This window comes from Coccinella septempunctata, chromosome 5, assembly GCF_907165205.1.
Source record: "Coccinella septempunctata chromosome 5, icCocSept1.1, whole genome shotgun sequence".
NCBI lineage: Eukaryota > Metazoa > Arthropoda > Insecta > Coleoptera > Coccinellidae > Coccinella > Coccinella septempunctata.
The window spans coordinates 27,660,279-27,682,028 of NC_058193.1; the positions used below are offsets into that span (position 1 = coordinate 27,660,279).

Consider the following 21,750-nt stretch of genomic DNA (forward strand, 5'->3'; position numbering starts at 1 on the left):
TAATTCATTTCTGAAAAATTGCCCTGAAAATTGTTGAATAATTCGAAGAAAAAACCTCCTTTGCTTATTACATTCCAGTGAACTTGTGAGTAACTTTTCTGTTATTTACTTCGACGAATTTAGAAATTCTTGACATTATTGTATAATCAACGATTTCGAAAAACAACTCGACTTTTTGATGATATGAATAACAATTTTGTATATTGATGTTTCTAAGAAATCAACGTTAAAGGCTTGTTTTTTTATCTATTATAAATTTCATAAAAAAAGAAAAAACTTGATCTTACTCAGAAATCGTTTGTGAATAGTATCAACAATATTGGTTGAATGATATTATAATTTTAGAAATTATTATGGGTTTTTTATATACAGCATCTGAAACAAAAGGAATAAAACATTGTTTGTAGAAAATGCTTTTTGGTGAAAGGTATTGGGTATGTACAGGGTGGGCAAAATTCGTTGTCTACTGAGAGGATCTCGAGAACTATACCAGCTAGAAGAAAACGGATGACACATTTCCGAGGTCATTTACGGAGAAACAAAGAATGGTGAAAACCGCAGCCTCCTACGATACTTCGTTTTTGTGTTTGACAATTTCGTAAAGTTCTCATAACTTTTTTGTCCTTAAAGATACAAATCTGAAACTTGAACCTTCTACAGGCACTTTTTCACGTAGAATCCACTGATGAGCACAAAATATTTCTTCATTTCGAATCATTAGGTGAACTTTCATTTCTTTAAATGCAAACTTTTGTTGAATTTATTATTTTTGAATTGGAAAAATAATTTTTGTCAGTAGATTCTGAGTACCTAAGAAGCTTCAAGTTTCAGATCTGTAACTACAAAGACAAAAAAGTTATGAGAACTTTTCGGAATCGTCAAAATCTCCATTTCTGTTTATGACTCGAAATCTAAAAATGATAGGCCGGTTCTGTTTTCAGATTTGGATTAGTCATGAAAAAAGAGCTCGAGAATGTATCATCCTATTTCTTCTAGCTGCTATAGTTTTCGAGATCCCCTCAGTAGACAACGAATTTTGCCCACTCTCTACATTGTTTGTCAGGAGCTGTTTTTTTAAACATTTCGGCGAGCTCATATCATGCAGACTGCTTCCTGAGACATTAAATCAAATTCATCAGTGAAATTCTGACTGCACTTGAAAAATTGAAAAATACAAGAAAGAAGAAGCATTTTTTCGAGGAATTCATTATATTACACATGTTTTCGAGAAAAATGTTATTGAAAGATTACATTGAGGAATAGTCTGCAAACGTTTTCAGGAACAAAAAAAATGACGCAGTTATTTCAAGTAAGGAATAAATGGCCGTGAAAAATTTATTCACAGATTCTGTTAGAATCATCGATATTTTATCATTTATCGCATTGTTCCAAAATTATTTCAGATTTCTTATTCCTCGGTCCATCTCGTATTCTCGTGCTTTCTGTGGTCTGAGAAGGTGATGAAAAAAATGAAAATATGATCGTCTAAAATTGACTGTTGAACAATTGACTCCATTTTCGTTCTTTTTTCGAAAATATTCTCTAGCAGTAGAGCCGTCGACATGCTTTACGGAAGATCCTCGCTGGTATCACGAAAACAAGTCGGGCACATATTAACTGTTCATTTTCTAGAAACTATATGGTTCTCGGTACCTTCTCCGAGCGTTCCAATGGCCGGCTAAAAACGCGGATTCCACCAAAGTCGTCGTTCTCCTGGTGCCCCGATATACCGATTTTACCCGCGGTTCGGACTTCCCCCGCGCGACCTCGACCGGTCGTAGACTCGCGGGCCGAATTTCTCGCCGTCCGGATGTAAGAAGAACGACGTCGACCGTGAAATTTCGAGAAGCGAAATCGTAAACAACCCATTACTTCATCGAACGTAACGAAGATACGTGTTTGTTATGTCAGATTTGGCGCGTCCACTTTCTTGGCCGTCGGTTTGCGGTCACGAGGCACGCTCTAATTTTCGCTAGGATGGTATCATTAGAATTTCTGATCAGAAAACATCCGAATCAGGACCCAAATTTTTTTTCACGGTAGCAACCAACGAAAGAAGGGTGAGTCGTAGAAATATTTCAACAGTTGATTCTTGAGGTCAAATGAAACACTTTTTTCCTTTTCCATTTTTTCCGAATCGGCTCGGTTTAAAAGATACAGGGTGTTGAAAAACCAGAATAATTTTTATTTTTAGTTCTATCTCACAAACGGTTTTATCGAATGAAATGAATTTTGGAATATAGTTTTTCATTTATTTGATGAACCTTTTTCGAATACAAAATATAACCCATGTCTTCCAGTTTTCTCATTATGACCATCACGTACCATAAAAATACAAAAAATTCAAAAAAACCAACTCTAGAAACTGCGAGTTGGAAGCGATCTAATGAATATTTAAACGTTTTGTAAAATGAAAGTATTATTCATATTTTCACGTATAATGAGCCGTTTTCGAGTAATTTGATGTCCAAAAATTAAAAAGTATATGTGAAATTTGAAAAATTTGGTGCTTTGGCTGAATTCAACTCTGTTCAGAAGGTCCGTAGTGTCACAGATTAAGCTAGTTATTCTGAAGATAATTTTTTTTTCCTGGGGTGGCACAGCTCATTGTGAAAACTTAAAATAGCTATATCTTTTTATCAGGGCCGAATCGGAAAAAATGGTATAGGAAAGTAGTGTTTCTCTTGACCTCAAGAATTTACTGTTGAAATATTTGTACGAGTCAAAGACTCGTATATCGGGAAGCCCATATTGAACAGTTCAGCCGAATATGTCCATGAATACACCGCCCTCAGTTAAGTTTTCTGTGGCTGTGACCATAAAATTGGATAGACTAATGAATAATCACTCACAAATAACCAGTGATTTAGGAATGAGGACAATGCTTAAAGAAACGGATAGATTTATGATCACTCAATGCAACGGGCGTAGATGAAACTCTTTAAAAGTGATGGTGCAATGCAATAAATGACCAGAATGAACCAAACCTGACTATGGTGATATTGAAATTGTTCATCAATTGCTTCTAGGAATTGGATAATTAAATTTCTTTCAAATGTTTTCATCGACAGAAACCTCAATGTTTGAATAGTCTGTGACGGAAACAACAGATGGGAACTAAAATTAGATGTTAATAAATAATTTTCAGATTTCTTGAATGGTTTATGGATTCTCAAATAAAATCGCAATGAACAATTTATTAGGCACAATTCATGAAATGTCAACATTATTAGTCGAATAATCGAATTTTAGTTTCTTTTTGTTGTTTCTGTAAGTCACAGATTAATCAACAGTTATAAATTGTTCTCCCTTACTTCGATTTTTTTTTTATAACTCTGAAAATTTTTATTCTTGCTGTTAGATTTTTCTGAAGAAATCCCTTTTTTTCTTACATAGAATCGACTGAAATAATAAAAAATGATCTTGTCGTAAACACCCTGTACATACATACATACAGCAAACAGTGATATAATACTACACAATGGCAGAATTGAAAACAGTAAAGATTTTTTCGAAATTAACGGTATAAATAGTCAAAACACTGTGACCTCCCATTTTCACCATTTTTTTCATAAGAATCCCAATAACTCATAAACCGTTGGATTTTTACCCAAGGTATGACACACCGTTGAAAGTGCCATTAACCCTTTCCAGCCCAATGATGCCATATGGCATCATTGGGTTAACAGTGTCCATTTCATTAAAACAGAAAGCTATTTCACAATGAGCTCTGTAGGATTTGGATCTATCGTTCATTGGTAGATGACATTACCAAAATTTGGGTCAGTTACAGAAGTTTGATAAGAAGGAATTTCATTTATGTTCAGTCGGCAATACGGTTCGCCAAAAGCCACGTGCATAAGTGATTATTATTAATTTTTTTACTGTTATTATCACCCAAAATTCGACCATATCTGTGTAAACGGTAAAGTTGCCCTATGTCTAACAAAAGATAAAAGTTGTTTCACCTCATTTCATGTAAATAAATAATATAACTCTTTGATTCTTCTAATTTCATTTATTATTCATTCCAAAGTGCCTAATACATATGCCCACTGACTCCATGTCATCAAGTCAATATTTTACTAAAGACTTGAAAAAAAATTTTTTTCCTCACCAATGTGTTCAGTATACTTCTTATACATAATTATTGTTAAGAAATATTTTTTTCCTTTCAAAATTCCAATAGATATATTCTTCTTATTTAAGTCACCACCTCCTAACAGAATTAACACAGATGAAGTGAAGAATTATTTGCAGGTCCATATTGCCTTTGATACCCCGAAAATTCTTATCAGATTCAAATTGTTGCAAGTGACATGGGTTGTATTGTCCCGTTCTTTCGAAGAAACGCACCATTATCGAAGACCTTACAGATGACACAAAAAACAAGTATAACCTTGCAATATTTCCGATGAACGTCTCTATCGTCTCGCCCTTGAAACCAATGTGCAAAAACTCGACACAATTCTCTCTACAGGTTACCACCACCGTCTCGGCCATGACGAATCCCAAGGAGATTCCATTCTCAACGTTCGGGGGATGTAAGCACCCCCCGCGCCCATTTTACGACTGCGAAGCCCTCAAAACAAGTTGAGAAGTTGACCGTCTGTTGACAGCTGAAAAAAGATCAGCAATCATTGCGTTTGACCTTCTCGCATTAGTGCCCAAATGACTTTACGACCGCTTATGATGCTGGTGGGTATTTATTTTGGGTTTTGGGAATCCACCACAAATCACAGGGGCGTCGTAAATCGGTTATCAGTTCCGGAGGAGCGGATTATGGTGGCTTTTTGGTTTGGTGCATTCTTGAACGATGAATTCGGTTGTCCGTCGAGATTTATGCTTCGCGTTGTAGGAAATGCAACTTGAAAATTACATAGTTAACCATGTCGAAAGATGAAGTCTCTGGGATTGTAAAGAGTCGAGGAAGAATTAATGGTCAACGCTGTTCTTTTACATGGTTAGTTCATTACGGATTAGTGGGGTCCCTGGATATTGTTTCACGTTTTGTACAGTGAACACCTAACCTACTGAATGACATTTTCTGTAGGGCTTTAACACAAAACGATTGTTGGTCAACTACTGGCGATTTGAGGATGGAGTATATTCCGGATAGATTATACTAATAATGAATTGCTTAACATGATCACGGAATGAAACTCATTTTACATGGGTAAGACGCTGAATGCTGCAAATCATATACTTATATTCCATTCACTTTTATTTTAGCACTCGGTTGGCCATGGAAATTTGACACATTTCACTCAGTATAGTACGAAAATGTGGGGTTATGAAGCTTGTCAAAACATTTTTGGGCTTAAAATCAACGCTATGTTTCCTGTTCTACGTAAAAGTTTCTGTTATTACGTATTTTATCACAATGTCGAATCTCTTCGGAAAATATGCGACGAACATAATTGAAGTTTATACAAACTGATTGAATGCATACCAAATCCAGTTATTTGCATGGAAAATACAAGAGATCAGTATAATATCATAATATGCACTAGCTTGAGGAGAGTTAATGTTCGTTATCTTCTTTGGCTGAAGTTTGAATACGTTACATCAGTTGTAGATTTCAAAAATATTAACCCGAAAATGAAATGCATATGATGCAGTGGTTGGGAATGGGTATCTCCCGAAGGAATTAACAGATCATTACAAGAATGTTAAACTCTTCAACAAAAATAATCTTGCATCAATATAAGCAAAAGGAATTAAAGAAAGTTTCAAGTCAAGATGAACTTCACCTTTAAACAAAAATTTCACATGAATCAACAATTAACAGGACAACTGGCTCGTATTTGTGACTGTTCATCTTAATGCATCGATATAATAATAATAATTAGGTATTTATTGGTACCTTAAGACATTAACAATGTATAGGACAAGTCAAATGAAAAATAGAAAAATCAATTTTCGGGAACTTATTATACGACGACATTCAACGAAAATCCTGTAGTGAACTTTTCGCATTAATTCACTCAAACATAAAATTCTCAAATGCCACTACTTTTTTGGGTCTCCCAATAGAAGGAAATTCTTTGTCCTTCTCTTCATTCACAATCTTTCTGATCGTGGAAATATGCAGCTGAAATATAAGTCGTTTAGATTCAGATGAAACATTATATACATTAGGTAATGAGTTGATAATTGTAAATTGTGGCAATGTCGTTTCATATGTGCAGAGCTTGCTGGATTCTAGAAAAAGAAGACCTAAGAAAATTATTCCATGTTCAACTGACTGCATTTATAAAAGTGAATGGACTATAGTGGAAAATCTCAAAAATCAACTCGACTTGAAATTATGTCAATGGGGAAAAGGAAATGACTCATATGAAGATCGTACAACTGCTGGTCTGATTGCGTCTTATGCCACTCAAAATTCCAATTATTCCTTCTTCCTACCTCCAGATCGACGATTACACCGTATCGTTCGCTGAAATTTCATCGATCAGTTATCGATGTTCGAACATAAAAGGTATTTCTGGGAATATTATCGTCAGGTTCAATGCACTCCACGCTGAACATTTCTTATGTGGGCAAGGTAAGTGACCACCAGTAATGGATTTTTGCCATCGTTCTCTAACATATTGTTTGTCGATGACTCATCGGAATATCAATATATTCAGACCGAAGATATCGTTGAAAATGTTGTCTTGAACGAGGAGTCTCTGGGTTGAGTTGGTGGATTATATTATTAGGTATCCTCGTTTATTTATCATTATCTTCGCCAAACAATAGTCGAGGAATGTTCTTCAAATGGAACATTACTCATTCTTACCCTTGTTAATAAATTGATCTATAAATTTCTTTATAATGCAAAGTATTCAAATTCTGACCGTAGAATGATTATTGTTTTCAACTTTCAGTGTCTCTCAAAACACTTTCAAACGACCGTTTTGTTTCATACATAACTGAAGAAGCGTGTCTTCACCTTATTCAAAGGAGAGACAATCACTATCATTACTCAAAATTAAAACGGCTTCCTGCTTGAAGCTCCTATTAACTAGCTACCCTTTAATTTGAACAAGCGGCGGCTTGTTCTTGGCCCTTAAATACACTCAATAAATAACATCTTTAAGTCTTTAAGGCCATTGTTTCTTGTCGAAAGCATTACTTCCAGTTCGAAGCTCGACAAGTACTTTTTTTCAGTTATTGCATCGAGTTCAATGCTCTAACCCTGAATTTTCTGAATTGGCTGAAATTCAAATGACTTAAAGGAGCCAAGCCATCTGTCGTCGCTGTATTCGACATAAATTTTCGGCATTATATGTGCACCTCGAGGCCGTGGATGTTGAAAAGGGGTAATAAAATGATCATGAAATGCTCCACCGTAATTTGATCGTAATGACGCGGTTACGGCTATTCTGCTAAAACCTTTAGGCGTTTCAGAATGACTGCAACAATGTATGACGTCGATTATCGTTATAAAAAAATATATTTGGTTTCAATCGGAAACCTGCATAATGATGATGATGAATAGTAATCATCAAGCTAATTTCCATGAACAAAAGTCGTTTCAGATCAAACTAAACGAAAAGATTATGACTCAGAGACAACCCTCATTCGAGACAAACAAACTAAAACTGAAGAAAAGATGGTTATATATCAGAATTTATCAGAATACTTTGAGTACTTGTAAAAACTATAACATCAACTGCTTTTTTTGTTCTTCTACTCTCTTGTTGAGATGAACTTTCAAAGTAGAAAAGGTGGAATGTTTTGTTTTCAAAATAATTCTCTTTAATATTAATAATTTAGCCTACATTTTCCAAACTAATCAATTTCACTGCAAAAATTCGAGAGAATTCAGCTGAGGTTTTTATCCCTTGTTTCATATACCTCAGGTTGGGATACGTGTGGTTCTGATTTTGCCTTCTAATATTGAGATTTGAACCATGGATCACTTTTTTTATACTATCCTTTCCTTATTAGTTACTTCACAATCACGAAATGGTTCGATATTGAAAACAATACTTCGTGGATCTCTTTCAACTACTAACAGAACCTTCCGTTCGGTCATTATAAACATCGAATGAGTATTCTCTGTGAAATAACTGCGATAAGTCTTCGATTTCCTTTTGCAATCACGCACTTCTCTACTCCCGCAGCAGGGGTTATTGACTGATGATGTGCAACATGTCCATAAAGCGACCTAACGGACTTGACACGTTATATTTGACATTAACGATATGAACGCAGTTAATGTAACGTCAAAGACACTCGTAAATTTTCCGATATACTGCCCGCCCGCTAGAACAAACGTTTGAAGGTGCCTGTAACTATGTTCAACTCGGACACTGCAAATTCCGTAACTCGCAGTCTGTCAACTCAGAACAGGACCCTTTCAGCGATCTACTGTAAGACGTGATGTTGTTTAAAGTGTTCGAGAAGTTCAAATTTCTCAGATTAAAAACGAAACCCCTAGAAAAAATATAAACGACATATTATGAACTGTCAGATATCTACAGCACAATCTTCGCCCATAAAATGATACATACTTCAAAGAGCATAATCAACATAATCAAAGACCTTCGGAATTTTACTTTTCATAAAGGATGAAATGAAATTATGGCATTGATTTTCGAGTTTGCAGCTTGAGTTGGGACACTCTGTATATATAGGTTTTCCCCTGCAATCTCAGTTCTGGGTCGCTTCTAAAGATTCTAACCATTCCACAGAACACGTGTCATGTTCATGGTCGTCCTGTCCAATTTTGGCCCTCAGTCCTCAGTCAATTATATCTTCTGGTGTCAACACCAAGATGCGCAAACTGATAATTTCCGCGACCGTTTCAGCAATTCTAGACAGGCGTTGTATGACGTTCAATACGGCATGTAAATGTCCTCATAAAACTACAGTTATCACGGTCTAATAGGACTATTCCTCTCTTCTCTGCCACGGCGACTTCCTATATCCTTTCTTTTCTGAAAAAGACGTGTTTTTCTTGGTAAAATTACCGATTATTCACGTTGAATATGTTCTGGTTAAGAACGGGTTGCGTTTCTAATAATGACAGCTTTCATATTCCCAGCAACGAGTCAAGAATTATAATGGTACTTCAATCATCTAATTGCCGAAAAAAACTCCAATTGGCAGTATCGAGAAGATTATTCAGTTAGGGGTTAAGTCAGCTTGAGCTAGCTAGGAGCAACTTGTATGTGTCAATGTGAAAAAAAATTTTCAACAGAAAAATATTCCCATTCTAAGGTATTTCAATAACTATTGAGAGGTCCTTTTTGGTCTGGGTTGAAGAGACTCAATTCAACAAAATGCCGACGTCTTGTTTTATTTAAAATCGTCTTCAGGGCTCTACAATAGACGGTACAACATTAAAAATTAACAAAAAAATATCACACTAATCTGTAAGAAAAAACATATAAACATTTTTTGTATATGGACAATCTACCAAAGTAATAAACATGAATGAAGGCAAAGTAAACAAAAATTGAACAAATCAACGACTTGGTTACATATATATACATATAAAAAACAGTACCTTTACAATATTAAATACTCTAAATTACATCAAAATTCTAAGGTATATTTTATTATACAGGATGTGAATGAATAGTTGCGGAGCAATATAAGATGTGATTCCTTGTGAAACAATAGTGTACATATTTTTTGAGAAGTTTGGTTAGATACAAACGATTCAATTCACTGATATTCAAATCGATAAACCAGAATTTCGTGGAAACCATCGTTGATCTGCTAATTTTTTGTCCAACTCTTCTATCAGTTGGGTCTATATGTGCTTCAAATGTATTAGCGGTATTGATAGGAAATTTCTATTTCGGGAAATGTGGATAAATTGGTGGGTTCACCCATTCTTGCCCCTTTGGAAAAGCTCGATATAATTGCGTGTTTTTCCTTTTTTCCTTCCAATCTGCGACATCTGTTCATTGTGTCATGAGTTTCCAAAATGTCCGACGAAACACCAGGTAAAATGTCCATTTATTTCTATTGAATGCAAATTCATCATATCTCCTCCTATCTGAAATCTTTTTTATGTCAATAACATCCAAAGATTTTTCGATATTTTTCCATGCAGCCGATAAGAATGAAAACTCACGGTTCCACGGTTGTTGAAATTTGCTATAGGTAACGTTCCGAGAATTCTGTTGGTAACTGTACGCTTTTTTGACCGTATTTTTGCCGGTGATCTATTGACGAAATATTTTACTGCACCGCGGGCTGTACCTGCGAGTTGCATCATTGTACGTATTTTTACCACGGGTCGTAAAAAGTACTGATGGAAGGACGTTTAAACTAGAGCAGACGTCAATTCAGTTTTCCAAAGAACCATAAAAGAGTCAAAATAATATCGATATTTATGGTCGGAGTTTTACCTTTCGGAAACCTCTGACTAAAAACATCTTGTTCGGAAATGACTCCAATTAGGCATATAACATATATTTCCTTGAAATCAATGAGCACATTGTATAATTTTTGATTTATTGTCAGATGACTTTGGCTGATATAATAATTATTGATATTGTTTCGATAAACGTTAACACTGTTTGAAAAACTACTTCGAACAAATAGTAAATAGCTTGTGATTTCGAGAGACAACTCAAAAAAATGCATTCTCCTAGAACTCAAATTAACCTTTGTTCAATATTTTAACTAATAAATATCAAAAATAGTTACTTGAAAAAGTTCTTGGGAAGCTATTTATGTACGAAGAAAATTTTTCAACTTTCTTTGTAGTTTATTTTGTTTGCCAATATAAAAAGTGACGAAAAAAACTGCTGCTTCGGAAGATTGAGAAGCGGGGCTAAATCCCTATAATGTCAGCATGATATTCGCCAACTAGGTAAATTTAAGCCTATAAATTATTTTTTTCCAAAAACTGCTACTTTGTACAAAAAGTCCAAGCTATCAAAAATGTTTTTAATGGTATAATAGGAATAAGGAAAATATTTTCTTGCGGAATAATTTTCAGAGGTGGCCCTTATAATTTTATGGAAACACCACCAAATTTTTTTGGAGTTTTTGCTTTTTTTGCTGCTGCAGTTTTTGCTGCTGGTGTTTTTGCTGCTCATTTTTGTCAGTTACCTGGGTTTTTATGAAAAAATCGAGAATTGCTCTTCTGCTGCTAACTTTAGAAAGCTGAACAAATAAAATTATATGAAATGATTTTTTTCCTAACTATTCATCTCACCCTGTAAAAACAATCAACTTCATGAGCGTAACTTGATAAGTTGAAGTGATGGAAGATTGAAAAGGCATATAACTAGGGTATTTCTATATAATGTCGGCCCATAATTGGAAGGTTCGAAAGCCTGGCCATAATTTTTTATTTTTTTGGAATAATAGTGGATGGTGGGTAAGAATATGTATTTGGACTAATCTTTGTGAATTTTTTTATGATATCCTGTTACACAAGACCTTATTTTATCAAGGAAAAGAACACAAATTTTCAGCTAAACATTCTGCTCAGTTATTGGCAAATAAAACTCCTCAAAAACCTTCAGACCCGAAGCAGAATGATCTTGAATTTTTTTTTACCATCCCACATGTTGGAATTGCACGAATTCTTGGTGGTCGCTTCCAAAGGAACTCTTTTTATCGCATTATACTTTTGGGGGGCCGTCCTCGCAGATGCTTCGGCAGATGAGCGACGGCACACTATGATCTTGACAAAAATATTATATAATATTCATAACGGTATATGCCGGTAGGAAGACAGTGGAAAGGGTGTTGTCCCCACGTATAACTTGCCACGTGTCCCGAAGAACGTATACTTTCCCTTCAACCAGGAAGCGGAGGTTTCGCCCGAAATAACGGACGCGTGTAGGGTCGCGTGTATTACACGCATTTTTTGTTCCTTACCCACCGCCACCATCGCACCGGGTCCTGCGGTGGATCGGGGCGGAAGTACCATATATGATGTCTCTTTATTATGACGTAATATTTGCGATCGAAGATTCTGAAAGGAAATTATGGTCTTTATCTACCTACTGCGACCGGGGAAAAAACGAAAGCTCTTAAATTACAATCTTGCTGGGATACCACAGGTGTTACCAGAACTTGTGGGCTTTGGTATTCTCAGGTAGCACAAGTCACATTCGCATTAATGTCTTGGAGACTGGGCAGAATCCTGCTCTGATGATGATACTTGTTTAAATTTCGATTATGAATCCTCGAAATCGGGGACAAGAAGTATAAAAACAAATCCGAAAACTCGCTCGTAGAATGGGTCTCAAAGTTGTTACCACCAGATTGGTGTCCTTACAGGGTGGGCAAATTCGTTGTCTACTGAGAGGATCTCGACAACTATAGTAGCTAGAAGAAAACTCATTTTCGGAGGAACAAAGAATGGTGAAAACTGCAGCCTTCTACGATACTTGGTTTTGGAGTTTGACAATTTCGTAAAGTTCTCATAAATTTTTTATCTTTGAAGTTACAAATCTGAAACTTGAACCTTGTACGGGCACTTTTTTTCGTAGAGTCCACTGATGACCTCGAAATATTCTTTCATTTCGAATCATTAGGTGAACTTTAATTTTTTTAAATGCAAATCTTTTGTCTGTAGATTCTACCTGCCTAAGAAGGTTCAAGTTTCAGATCTGTAAATTCAAAGACAAAAAGTTATGAGAACTTTCCGAATCGTACAAATCTCAATTTTTGTTTAAAACTCGAAATCTAAAAATGATAGGCCGATTCTGTATTCAGATTTAGATTAGTCATGAAAAAAGAGCTCGAGAATGTGCCATCCGTTTTCTTCTAGCTGCTATAGTTCTCGAGATCCCCTCAGTAGACAACGAATTTTGCCCACCCTGTACATTCTTACCCGCGTAAAATTGGGTTAGGAATAATAAAACTAGACAACGAACAATTTCAAACGCATTTTCAGTCCACTGTTTTCACTTTGTCTCCAGTTGACTATTTTATACAAGCTGAGTCTGAGTCCTTGATTGGTACAAATATTTTAATAGTAGTTTCTTGAGATCAAAAGAAACACCTTTTTTCTATACCCTTTTTTCTGATGGCCCTGATAAAAAGATATAGCCATTTTAAGTTTTCATAATGATCTGTGCCACCCCTGGAAAACAAAATAACCTTCAGAATAACTAGCCTAATCTGTGACACTATACATCTGTGGATCTTTTTAACAGAGTTGTATTCAGCCAAAGTACCCAATTTCGTAGAGACTTTTTAACTTTTGAACATCAAATTACTCGAAAACGGCGCATTATACGAGAATACTTTTATTTTACAAAACGTTCAAATATTCATTAGATAATGCCAACTTAGTTTCAAGTGTTGGGTTCTTTGAATTATTGGTATTTTTTTGGTACGTAATGGTCATAATGAGAAAACTGGAAAATGTGGTTTATATCTTGTGTCTGAAAAAGATTCATCAAATAAATGTAAAACTATATTACGAAATTCATTTCATTCGATAAAACCGTTTGTGAGATAAAACTAAAAATAAAATTTTTTTATGGTTTTTCAACAGCCTGTATCTTTTAAACCGAGCCGATTCGGAGAAAATGGTAGGAGAAAAAAATGTTTATTTTGACCTCAAGAATCTACTATTGAAATATTTGTACGAGTTGAAGACCCTTTACTTATAAGCTTTTGATTTACCTCAAACAATTATTTATTTTGACACATTTTTTCTTTAGTGTAGTTAAGCGTTAGTTTGCTATTTATTTTTTCAATTCATAGATACAATGTGATAATTTTGGCCATTTCTGATAACAGTTGTAACATTATTTTTTGTAATTTTTTGTATGGCCTATGAAAACAATTTTCGACATTGTAAAAACGGCGATAAACTCTCTTTCTCTCTCCTTTTACTTGGACATGAGGAATGCTCGATACGATTGTTTCGCCTCTTTAGTGATAGATTCCAGTAATATCCAGAATTACATCGAAATGATTAAAGAAGCATTTTTTCACGCTCTCATTGCTCCATTCACTTACGGTCATTTATCATCTAATAATCCGGACGGTTTCCTGTGTTTAAAAAAAACACGATTACGAGCTAGATCCGCCTCGACGATATCGAAACCGTCAATAAAAGTAACAACGATGAGGAACGTCGGCTAGAAAAATTGGGAAGAGACGCGTTCAACTTGATTCTTCCGTCTCGGTTCAGGACCGAAATACCTAGTCGGCTTGTTTCGAAGACCGCACTAGCCAATTTCGGTTGTGTCTGTACCACACGGATTCGGGCACAACGGAAAGTGTTTTCTAGATTCGGCCAGGAAATCACGCGGTCAGCAAGTGAGTAGGATAATTGGGCTACGCTTGTCGTTTGTTCGATTTGCAGCTTCGTCGGAGGAATCAACGAAAGTACTTAGTGTATCGCGGTCGTTCTTTGTAGTATTTTGTGTATGACCATGTAGATCGTTCAGGTTAGGCAAAATTCGTTGTCTACTGAGGGGATCTCGAAAACTATAAGAGATAGAAGAAGAAGGACCACTCATGTCCGAGCTCTTTTTATATTTCTTTTCTCGCATGGATCTTTCAGTTTTGCGAGTACAGGGTAGGCAAATTCGATGGGATTGAATGGCATCTCTGTAACTGTGAGCAAAATTCATTTTTCACTTAGGAGATCTCGGGAAATAAAATGCTGGAAGAAAACAGATGACACATTTCCGAGATCTTTTTCAGAGAAGCAAAGAATGGTGAAAACCGTAGCCTCCTACGATTTTTCGTTTTTGAGTTATTAGCAAAAAATGAAATTTTGACGATTTCGAAAAGTTCTCATAACTTTTTTGTCTTTGAAGTTACAGATCTGAAACCATAACCTTCTACGGGCACTTTTTTACGTAGAATCCACTAACGAGCTCAAAATATTTTTTTTATTTCGAATCTAGAATTGCAAAAAAATCTTTTGCCAGTAGATTCTACGTATAAAATTGCCTAAGAAGGTTCAAGATTCAGATCTGTAACTTCAAAGACAAAAAAGTTATGAGAACTTTTCGAAATCGTCAAAATCTCATTTTTTGCTAATAACTCATACGAAGAATTGTAGGAGGCTACGGTTTCCACCATTCTTTAATTCTCTGAAAAAGAGCTAAAAAATGTGTCATCCGTTTTCTTCTAGCTCTTATAGTTCTCGAGAACCTTCAGTAGACAAAGAATTTTGCCCATCCTGTAAATTGCATGGCTCTTTGGGTTCGCTTAGAGAGTTCACTTGATCACGACCATCAACTAAACTGTTGTTGGTTTGGCATCGATGTTGTTTGTTTTTTGCGTCAAGTATTTAGAAACGTCAGAATTTTCCTAATTTTAACATGTTTTATTCAATCCCAGGTTACTTGTATCTGCATTGCATCTGTTTCGAAATGGACCTATTTTTGAAGGCAGCACTTTTCATCCGCATACACTTTTCGTCCGCATTACACTTTCCGACCGCAAATTTTTTTCGTCCGACTATTCGTCTTCATACTAGATAGAGGGGCGATTGAATCAATTTCGTGAATACAGAATTCGATATGAACATAAGTGCCCATGACAATAACTATAATTTGCTATTGTCGAATTAATTCTTCACCAAATCGACTAAATTTTACGAGTGATTTAGCTTAGGTTAGGTTAGGTGATACCTGAACTACAACTTCTCAACCCAAAGAGATAGAGGAAAAGGAATGCCAAATTACAGTTCCTTTTTTTCGGGAAAATGACAATGCCATCAACTTAATTTCTTTATCTTCTCTTGTTTTCGAGTTATGGGCCAAAATTTAAATTTGGGCGATTTCAACATTGATCATCTTCGTTGCCGTTTGTGCTAGGATGATGAAATGAAAACACTCTTTAGATAGGAATCCAGTGGCGTACTCCGATTTTTTCCAAGGGGTTTTCTTACTGGGTTGTGTTTTTTCTTGTGGAAACAATAATTTCAGAAATATATAATACATCATTCATCGCCCAGATGCGTTCACATATCAAAGAAAAAAAGTCAGAGTACGCCAATGGATTGCTTTCAAAAAATGTTTGTAGAATGTTTTTATTTCAACATCCTAGCACAAACAGAAATGGAGACGATGACCAATGTTGAGATCACCCAAATTTCAGCCTATAACTCGAAAACAAAAGAAGATAGAAGAATGCAGTTGATGGGCGATGGCATTCTAAATTTCTTCTTCTTCTCTTTGGGTTGAAAAGTTGAAGTTCAGGTATCACCGATTTTGTCCACCCTGTACGTGGTTTGAATGTTAGTGTTCATCAAGAATGGATACTGATAGCGATATGGATATCAGTAACACTACTCAAGAGTTGAGGGAATTCGCAAATACAGCAACCATCAAACGAGGTCGAAGAAAAAATTTTTAAATGCACCTCGGCAAAAAGTGTCTATACTGTATCGCCAGTTTGCTAGCCTCGACTGTGCCTCGGCAATCAATTCACAGACTCGACTAAAATGGACATTGTTTCGTCCTTGGTACATAAATGACTTCCTTGAACTTGTTTTAATGATAAAGAGCGTTATGATTTTGCCCAAATATTTGTAATTTTCGAATTTAACCCGAAAAGAGGGTTTGACGATTAATGAATAGTGTTTTAATGTTAACTCTATCGAAATGGCTTTTAAAATGAATCAAGGGAAACAGATTTCTTAGGCTCTGAAGTTTGTTTTTGTTCGAAACTTTTGATTTTAACTCTGAAATTGTTTGGAAACCGAGATTTAATGAGGTTTTTCTTTGTTGCACTAATCTATCCAACAATTTTTGATCATGGACGAACAACAGGATGAAAAAGCGAGATTTATTCTAAATAACGGACCACTATCAAAAACTTGCCGAAACTTAGTGGATTATAATCAATATACTGATGGAAATAGCCCAATGAATCCTAGAACAAATCTCTACATAAACAGGTAGATGAGACGTGCATTCCTATCGCGCCGAGAGGCCCAACCGCTGTTAGATGGAAGACGGAAGGTGTCCGATCGGCATGTGGACGCCGATTCATAGCGGAAACCGGGCTCTTTTATCGCGAACGCCTCTTCTGGAGCAATTTCGTGAGCGTTGACTCCTTTGCGGGGTGGGCGCAACGTTCGCGTAACCGAGAGTTCAATGTCAGTCAGTGGCGCTTTGCCGATCTCGGGCCTGCCGCGCTTTTCCTGGGTCGCCGACTGACCGTGGCCCGCCGAGATGAAGAAGAGAGAAGAGAGAATCGGCGAACGGGCGGACAGCATCGGCATCGTCGGCTTTCTGGGCCACGTCCCGCATAAACGGGCGATAATCGAAGCGCTAGATCGAACGATGCGAATTCTAGATGAGGAAGAGAAGCGAAACTCATCATTATCGCGGTTGTTGTTGTTGTTGTTGTTGCAGATGGAGTTGGTGTTCGTCGGGTTCTGTTCCGACCTTGATCTCTAGAAATTCGTTAACTCGGATTTCAGAGGCGTCTATGATGATGATCTATTCGGTCATCGCTATGTCGATTATGGCGCGATTTGGGTTGAAGGATTGGGTCACGTTGCGGAGGACGCTTATAATCTGAAGAGAAGCGAAAAAAAAGTAATTCGCCTTGAAAATATCTCGACGAAATTATCAGTTATGCGATGAAACTATGTACTCTGATTCCTTATACTTGTCTTCTTTTTCAAGCATGAATATTTCAATCCGGAGTACAGGGTGGGCAAAATTCGATGGGATTGAATGGCAGCTCTGTGTAACGTTGTTCACTGAGGGGATTTCGGGAACTATAAGAGCTAGAAGAATTCGAATGACACATTTCCTAGCTCTTTTTCAGGGAACCAAAGAATGAGATTTTGACGATTTCGAAAAGTTCTCATAACTTTGTATTTGAAGTTACAGATCTGAAATTTGAACCTTCTACAGGCACTTTTTTACGTAGAATCCACTGACGAGCTCAAAATATCTTTTCATTTCGAATCGTCAGGCGAACTCTTTTAAAATGCAAACTTTTATTGAATTTGTTATTTTTGAATTGGAAAAAATCTTTTGTCAGTAGATTCTACGTATAAAAGTGCCTAAGAATGTTCAAGTTTCAGATCTGTAACTTCAAAGACAAAAAGTTTTTTGAAATCGTCAAGATCTCATTTTCTGCCAATAACTCAAAAACGAAGAATCATAGGAGGCTACGGTTTTCACCATTCTTTGTTTCTCTGAAAGAGAGTTCGGAAATGTGTCATCCGTTTTTTTCTAGCTTTCATAGTTCTCGAGATTCCCTCAGTGGACAACGAATTTCACTCCCCGTACAGGGTGGGCAAAATTCGTTGTCTACTGAGGGGATCTCAAAAACTATAGCAGCTAGAAGAAAACGGATGACACATTCTAGCTCTTTTTTCATGACTAATCCAAATCTGAAAACAGAATAGGCCTTTCATTTTTAAATGAAAGAGTTATAAATAAAAATTGAGATTTTGACGATTCCGAAAAGTTCTCATAACTTTTTTGTCTTTGAGGTTACAGATCTGAAACTACAACCTTCTTAGACAATTTCATACGTAGAATCTATGGACAAAAGATTTTTTCAAATTCAAAAATAGCAAATTCAATAAAAGTTGCATTAAAAAAAAAATGAAAGTTCACCTAATGATTCGAAATGAAAAAATATTTTGAGCTCATCAGTGGATTCTACATAAAAAATTGCCTGTAGAAGGTTCAAGTTTCAGATTTGTAACTTCAAAGACAAAAAAGTTATGAGAACTTTACGATATTGTCAAACTCCAAAACCAAGTATCGTAGAAGGCTGCAGTTTTCACCATTCTTTGTTTCTCCGAAAAAGAGCTAGGAAATGTGTCATCCGTTTTCTTCCAGCTGCTATAGTTCTCGAGATCCTCTCAGTAGACAATGAATTTTGCCCACCCTGTACACTAAATGAGCTACTTCAATTTCGTTGGCGATAAATATGAAAACCAGTACATATACAGGGTGACTCTTTGTCTCGTACTAATATTTTAACATTAGATTCTCGAGGTCAAAAGGAACACCATTTTCCTATACCATTTTTTCTGATTCGGCCCTGATAAAAAGATATAACCATTTAAATTTTCATAATGAGCTGTGCCACCCCTGGAAAAACAAAAGTACCTTCAGAATAACTAGCTGAATCTGTGACACTACACATCTATGGATCTATTAAACAGGGTTGTATTCAGCCAAAGTACCCAAACATCAAATTACCCGAAAACGGCGCATTATACGAGAAAATACGAAGAACATTTTCATTTAACAAAACGTTCAAATATTCATTAGATAGTGTCCAACTAAGTTTCAAGAGTTAGTTTCTTTCTATTTTTGGTATTATTATGGTGCGCAATGGTCATAATGAGAAACTGGAAAAATTCGATGATTTCTTGTATTCAAAAAAGAGTCTATATTTCGAAATTCATTTCATTCGATAAAACCATTTGTGAGAGAACTAAAAATGAAATTTTCTTCTGGTTGTTCAACAGCCTGTATCTTTTAAAGCAAGTCGATTCGGAGAAAATGGTAAGGAAAAAAATGTTTCTTTTGACCTCAGGAATATACTGTCAAAGTGTTTGTCAAAGAGTCAACCTGTATACTCAATTTTCAGTATAAAGATTTGTAGTGTGTGGAAAGTAATCTGTTCTAGCTCACTAGCTCTCCAGAAAAGATCTGAATATTTCTAGGGAACCAACCATTATTCATGAGTAAAAACTTAAGGCTTTAATCAACGCGTCTAAGTAATCGAATAGAGATGGTTCACTATGTGAACTCATCATCCTGAAGAAGCATTCCATATGAGGATTGAAAAACATTAATTCGTCATGGCGGGTCCCCAATATAAGACACCATCCTCCGGTTGATGTGTGTTACACTCCACTGTACTTATGAGGGACAATAATCCCGAAAACGTTCTACAGTTTGTGTTCAGTTGTTTCGGCCTCTCTGAGAATTCCTGATTCATGACTATAAGACCATTCTTCGAATTGTCGTCACCATTGTAGATATGTATTAATAATCCTAGTACCTGAATACTGTCGAGGTGGCTTTTCAATCGTTTCAATTCATTTTTGAATCTACTCTCTGATCTTAACCTTCCAAGAAATTTCTGGTGGACCTACACGAGGTGGGCGTTGATGAGTCGATTAATCTCCACGTGTCCAATCTCTTAACACCGCCGCACCGCGATGTACAAAGACAACAATGGCATGGTGGTTGATCGACATACATCCTAAACGACCGATCGTTTCCTCCTCTCGTCTTGACGGGCTCGCTGAGAGTTCGCCACGGGCCAGTGACCCATCGTTGTGGCGTTGGAGATCATCCTCAGCGGAGCGCGCGATTCTCTTTTCGCGAACGGCCGCAGCCATCTCCGTCGTCGGTCGCGGGCAACAGCCGTGATTCCGAGGTCACTCAGCTCTCGGAGTCATCGTACCCTAGTGGTACAGAAAACTCATATTATATAGGAAGGAGATTCCTGCGGCGTTGCCGTCGATGGGCCGTTTTCGCGAGGAATTTCGCGGCGGCCCTCTCTGGTCAGCAACCTCTCTCTCTCTCCCCCCCGATGCTCCTTTTCAATGTCAACGGCGTTTTCTGTTCGGAAAAATCGGCATCGATGAGGTGTTCGGCTTCGTCACGGGGCTCTTCGCGAGGTGCCATCGACTCCGTCATCGGTGTCGATGGCCTGCGAATTTCGCAGAGCGGAAGAGCGCTCGATGGCCATGAGGGAAGGAAGGCGGCTACGCCCGTTGTATACAGGGTGAATCTTTGGATTGTGCCTAGCTTAAACTCGAAGCTTCGTTATCGCGCTTTTTCATAGTAAAACGCTTGTTGAAAAATTCTTTAAAGATCAAGAAAGAAAATGAGCAGAAAATCAACAAACCTCACTATACAGGGTGGGTATTTGACTCGTACTAATATTTTAAGAGTAGATTCTTGAGGTTTCTATACCATTTTTTCTGATTCGGCCCTGATAATATTGCAGATTTCAACTATAGATGGTTTTAAACTCAGGGTTTTTTGTGTTTTTTTTTTTTGTTTTTTTTGGCACACAGGGTTCAAAAAAGGGAAAAAAATTATGAAAATTGATATTGCTTATGTCCACGTACAAGTGTAAATTTTGTGGAGATATAAATGTTTATTTCTTCTGCTATTGAGATGTATACTCCAAATTATTGTGAGAATTGAAATTATTATTATATCATAAAATGATGTAGCCGTTTTAAGTTTTAATAATGAGCTGTGCCACCCTTATACAAAAACAAAATTACCTTCACAATAACTAGCTAAATCTAAATCACTACACGTCTGTGGATGTTTTGAACAGAGTTGTATTCATCCAAAGTACCCAATATTTCAAATTTCACATATACTTTTCAATTTTTGAACATCGATTTACTCGAAAACGGCGTATTATACGAGGAGCTATGAGAAGTACTTTTATTTTACAAAACGTTCAAATATTCATTAGATAGCGTCCAATTTAATTTCAAGAGGTTCTTCGAATTCTTGGTATTTTTATGGTAAGTAATGGTCATAATGAGAAAACTGGAAGACGTGGGTGATATCTTGTGTTAGAAAAAGATTCATCAAATAAATGAAAAACTAGATTCCGAAGTTCATTTCATTCGATAAAACCGTGAGATAATACTAAAAATAACATTATTTCATGGTTTTTCAAGAGCTTGTATCTTTTAAACCAAGACGATTCGAAAAAAGTTGTGAGGAAAAAAAGTGTTTCTTTTGACCCCAATAATCTACTGTTAAAATATTTGTACGAGTCAATATCTCGTCGGCTTCATTCACGCTTTATTTGTTCGACAGACTTTCGAACGAAAAGGTT

The 21,750-nt window shown here is 36.3% G+C and overlaps 1 protein-coding gene across 5 annotated transcripts in view; it reads left to right on the forward strand.

Moving 5' to 3' along the window:
- LOC123314574 (ecdysone-inducible protein E75) overlaps positions 1 to 21,750 on the forward strand; it is a 149,180-nt gene that overhangs the window by 104,446 nt on the left and 22,984 nt on the right. Inside the window, exon 1 of one of the 5 annotated variants that reach the window (XM_044899932.1) lies at positions 9,902 to 9,950. The exons of the other annotated variants lie outside the window; for them this stretch is intronic. Within the exon in view, the coding sequence (XP_044755867.1) occupies positions 9,932 to 9,950 (19 nt within the window). The 5' untranslated portion in view covers positions 9,902 to 9,931. Of the gene's footprint in view, positions 1 to 9,901; positions 9,951 to 21,750 lie in introns of those variants that run through there. 5 annotated transcript variants of the gene reach the window in all.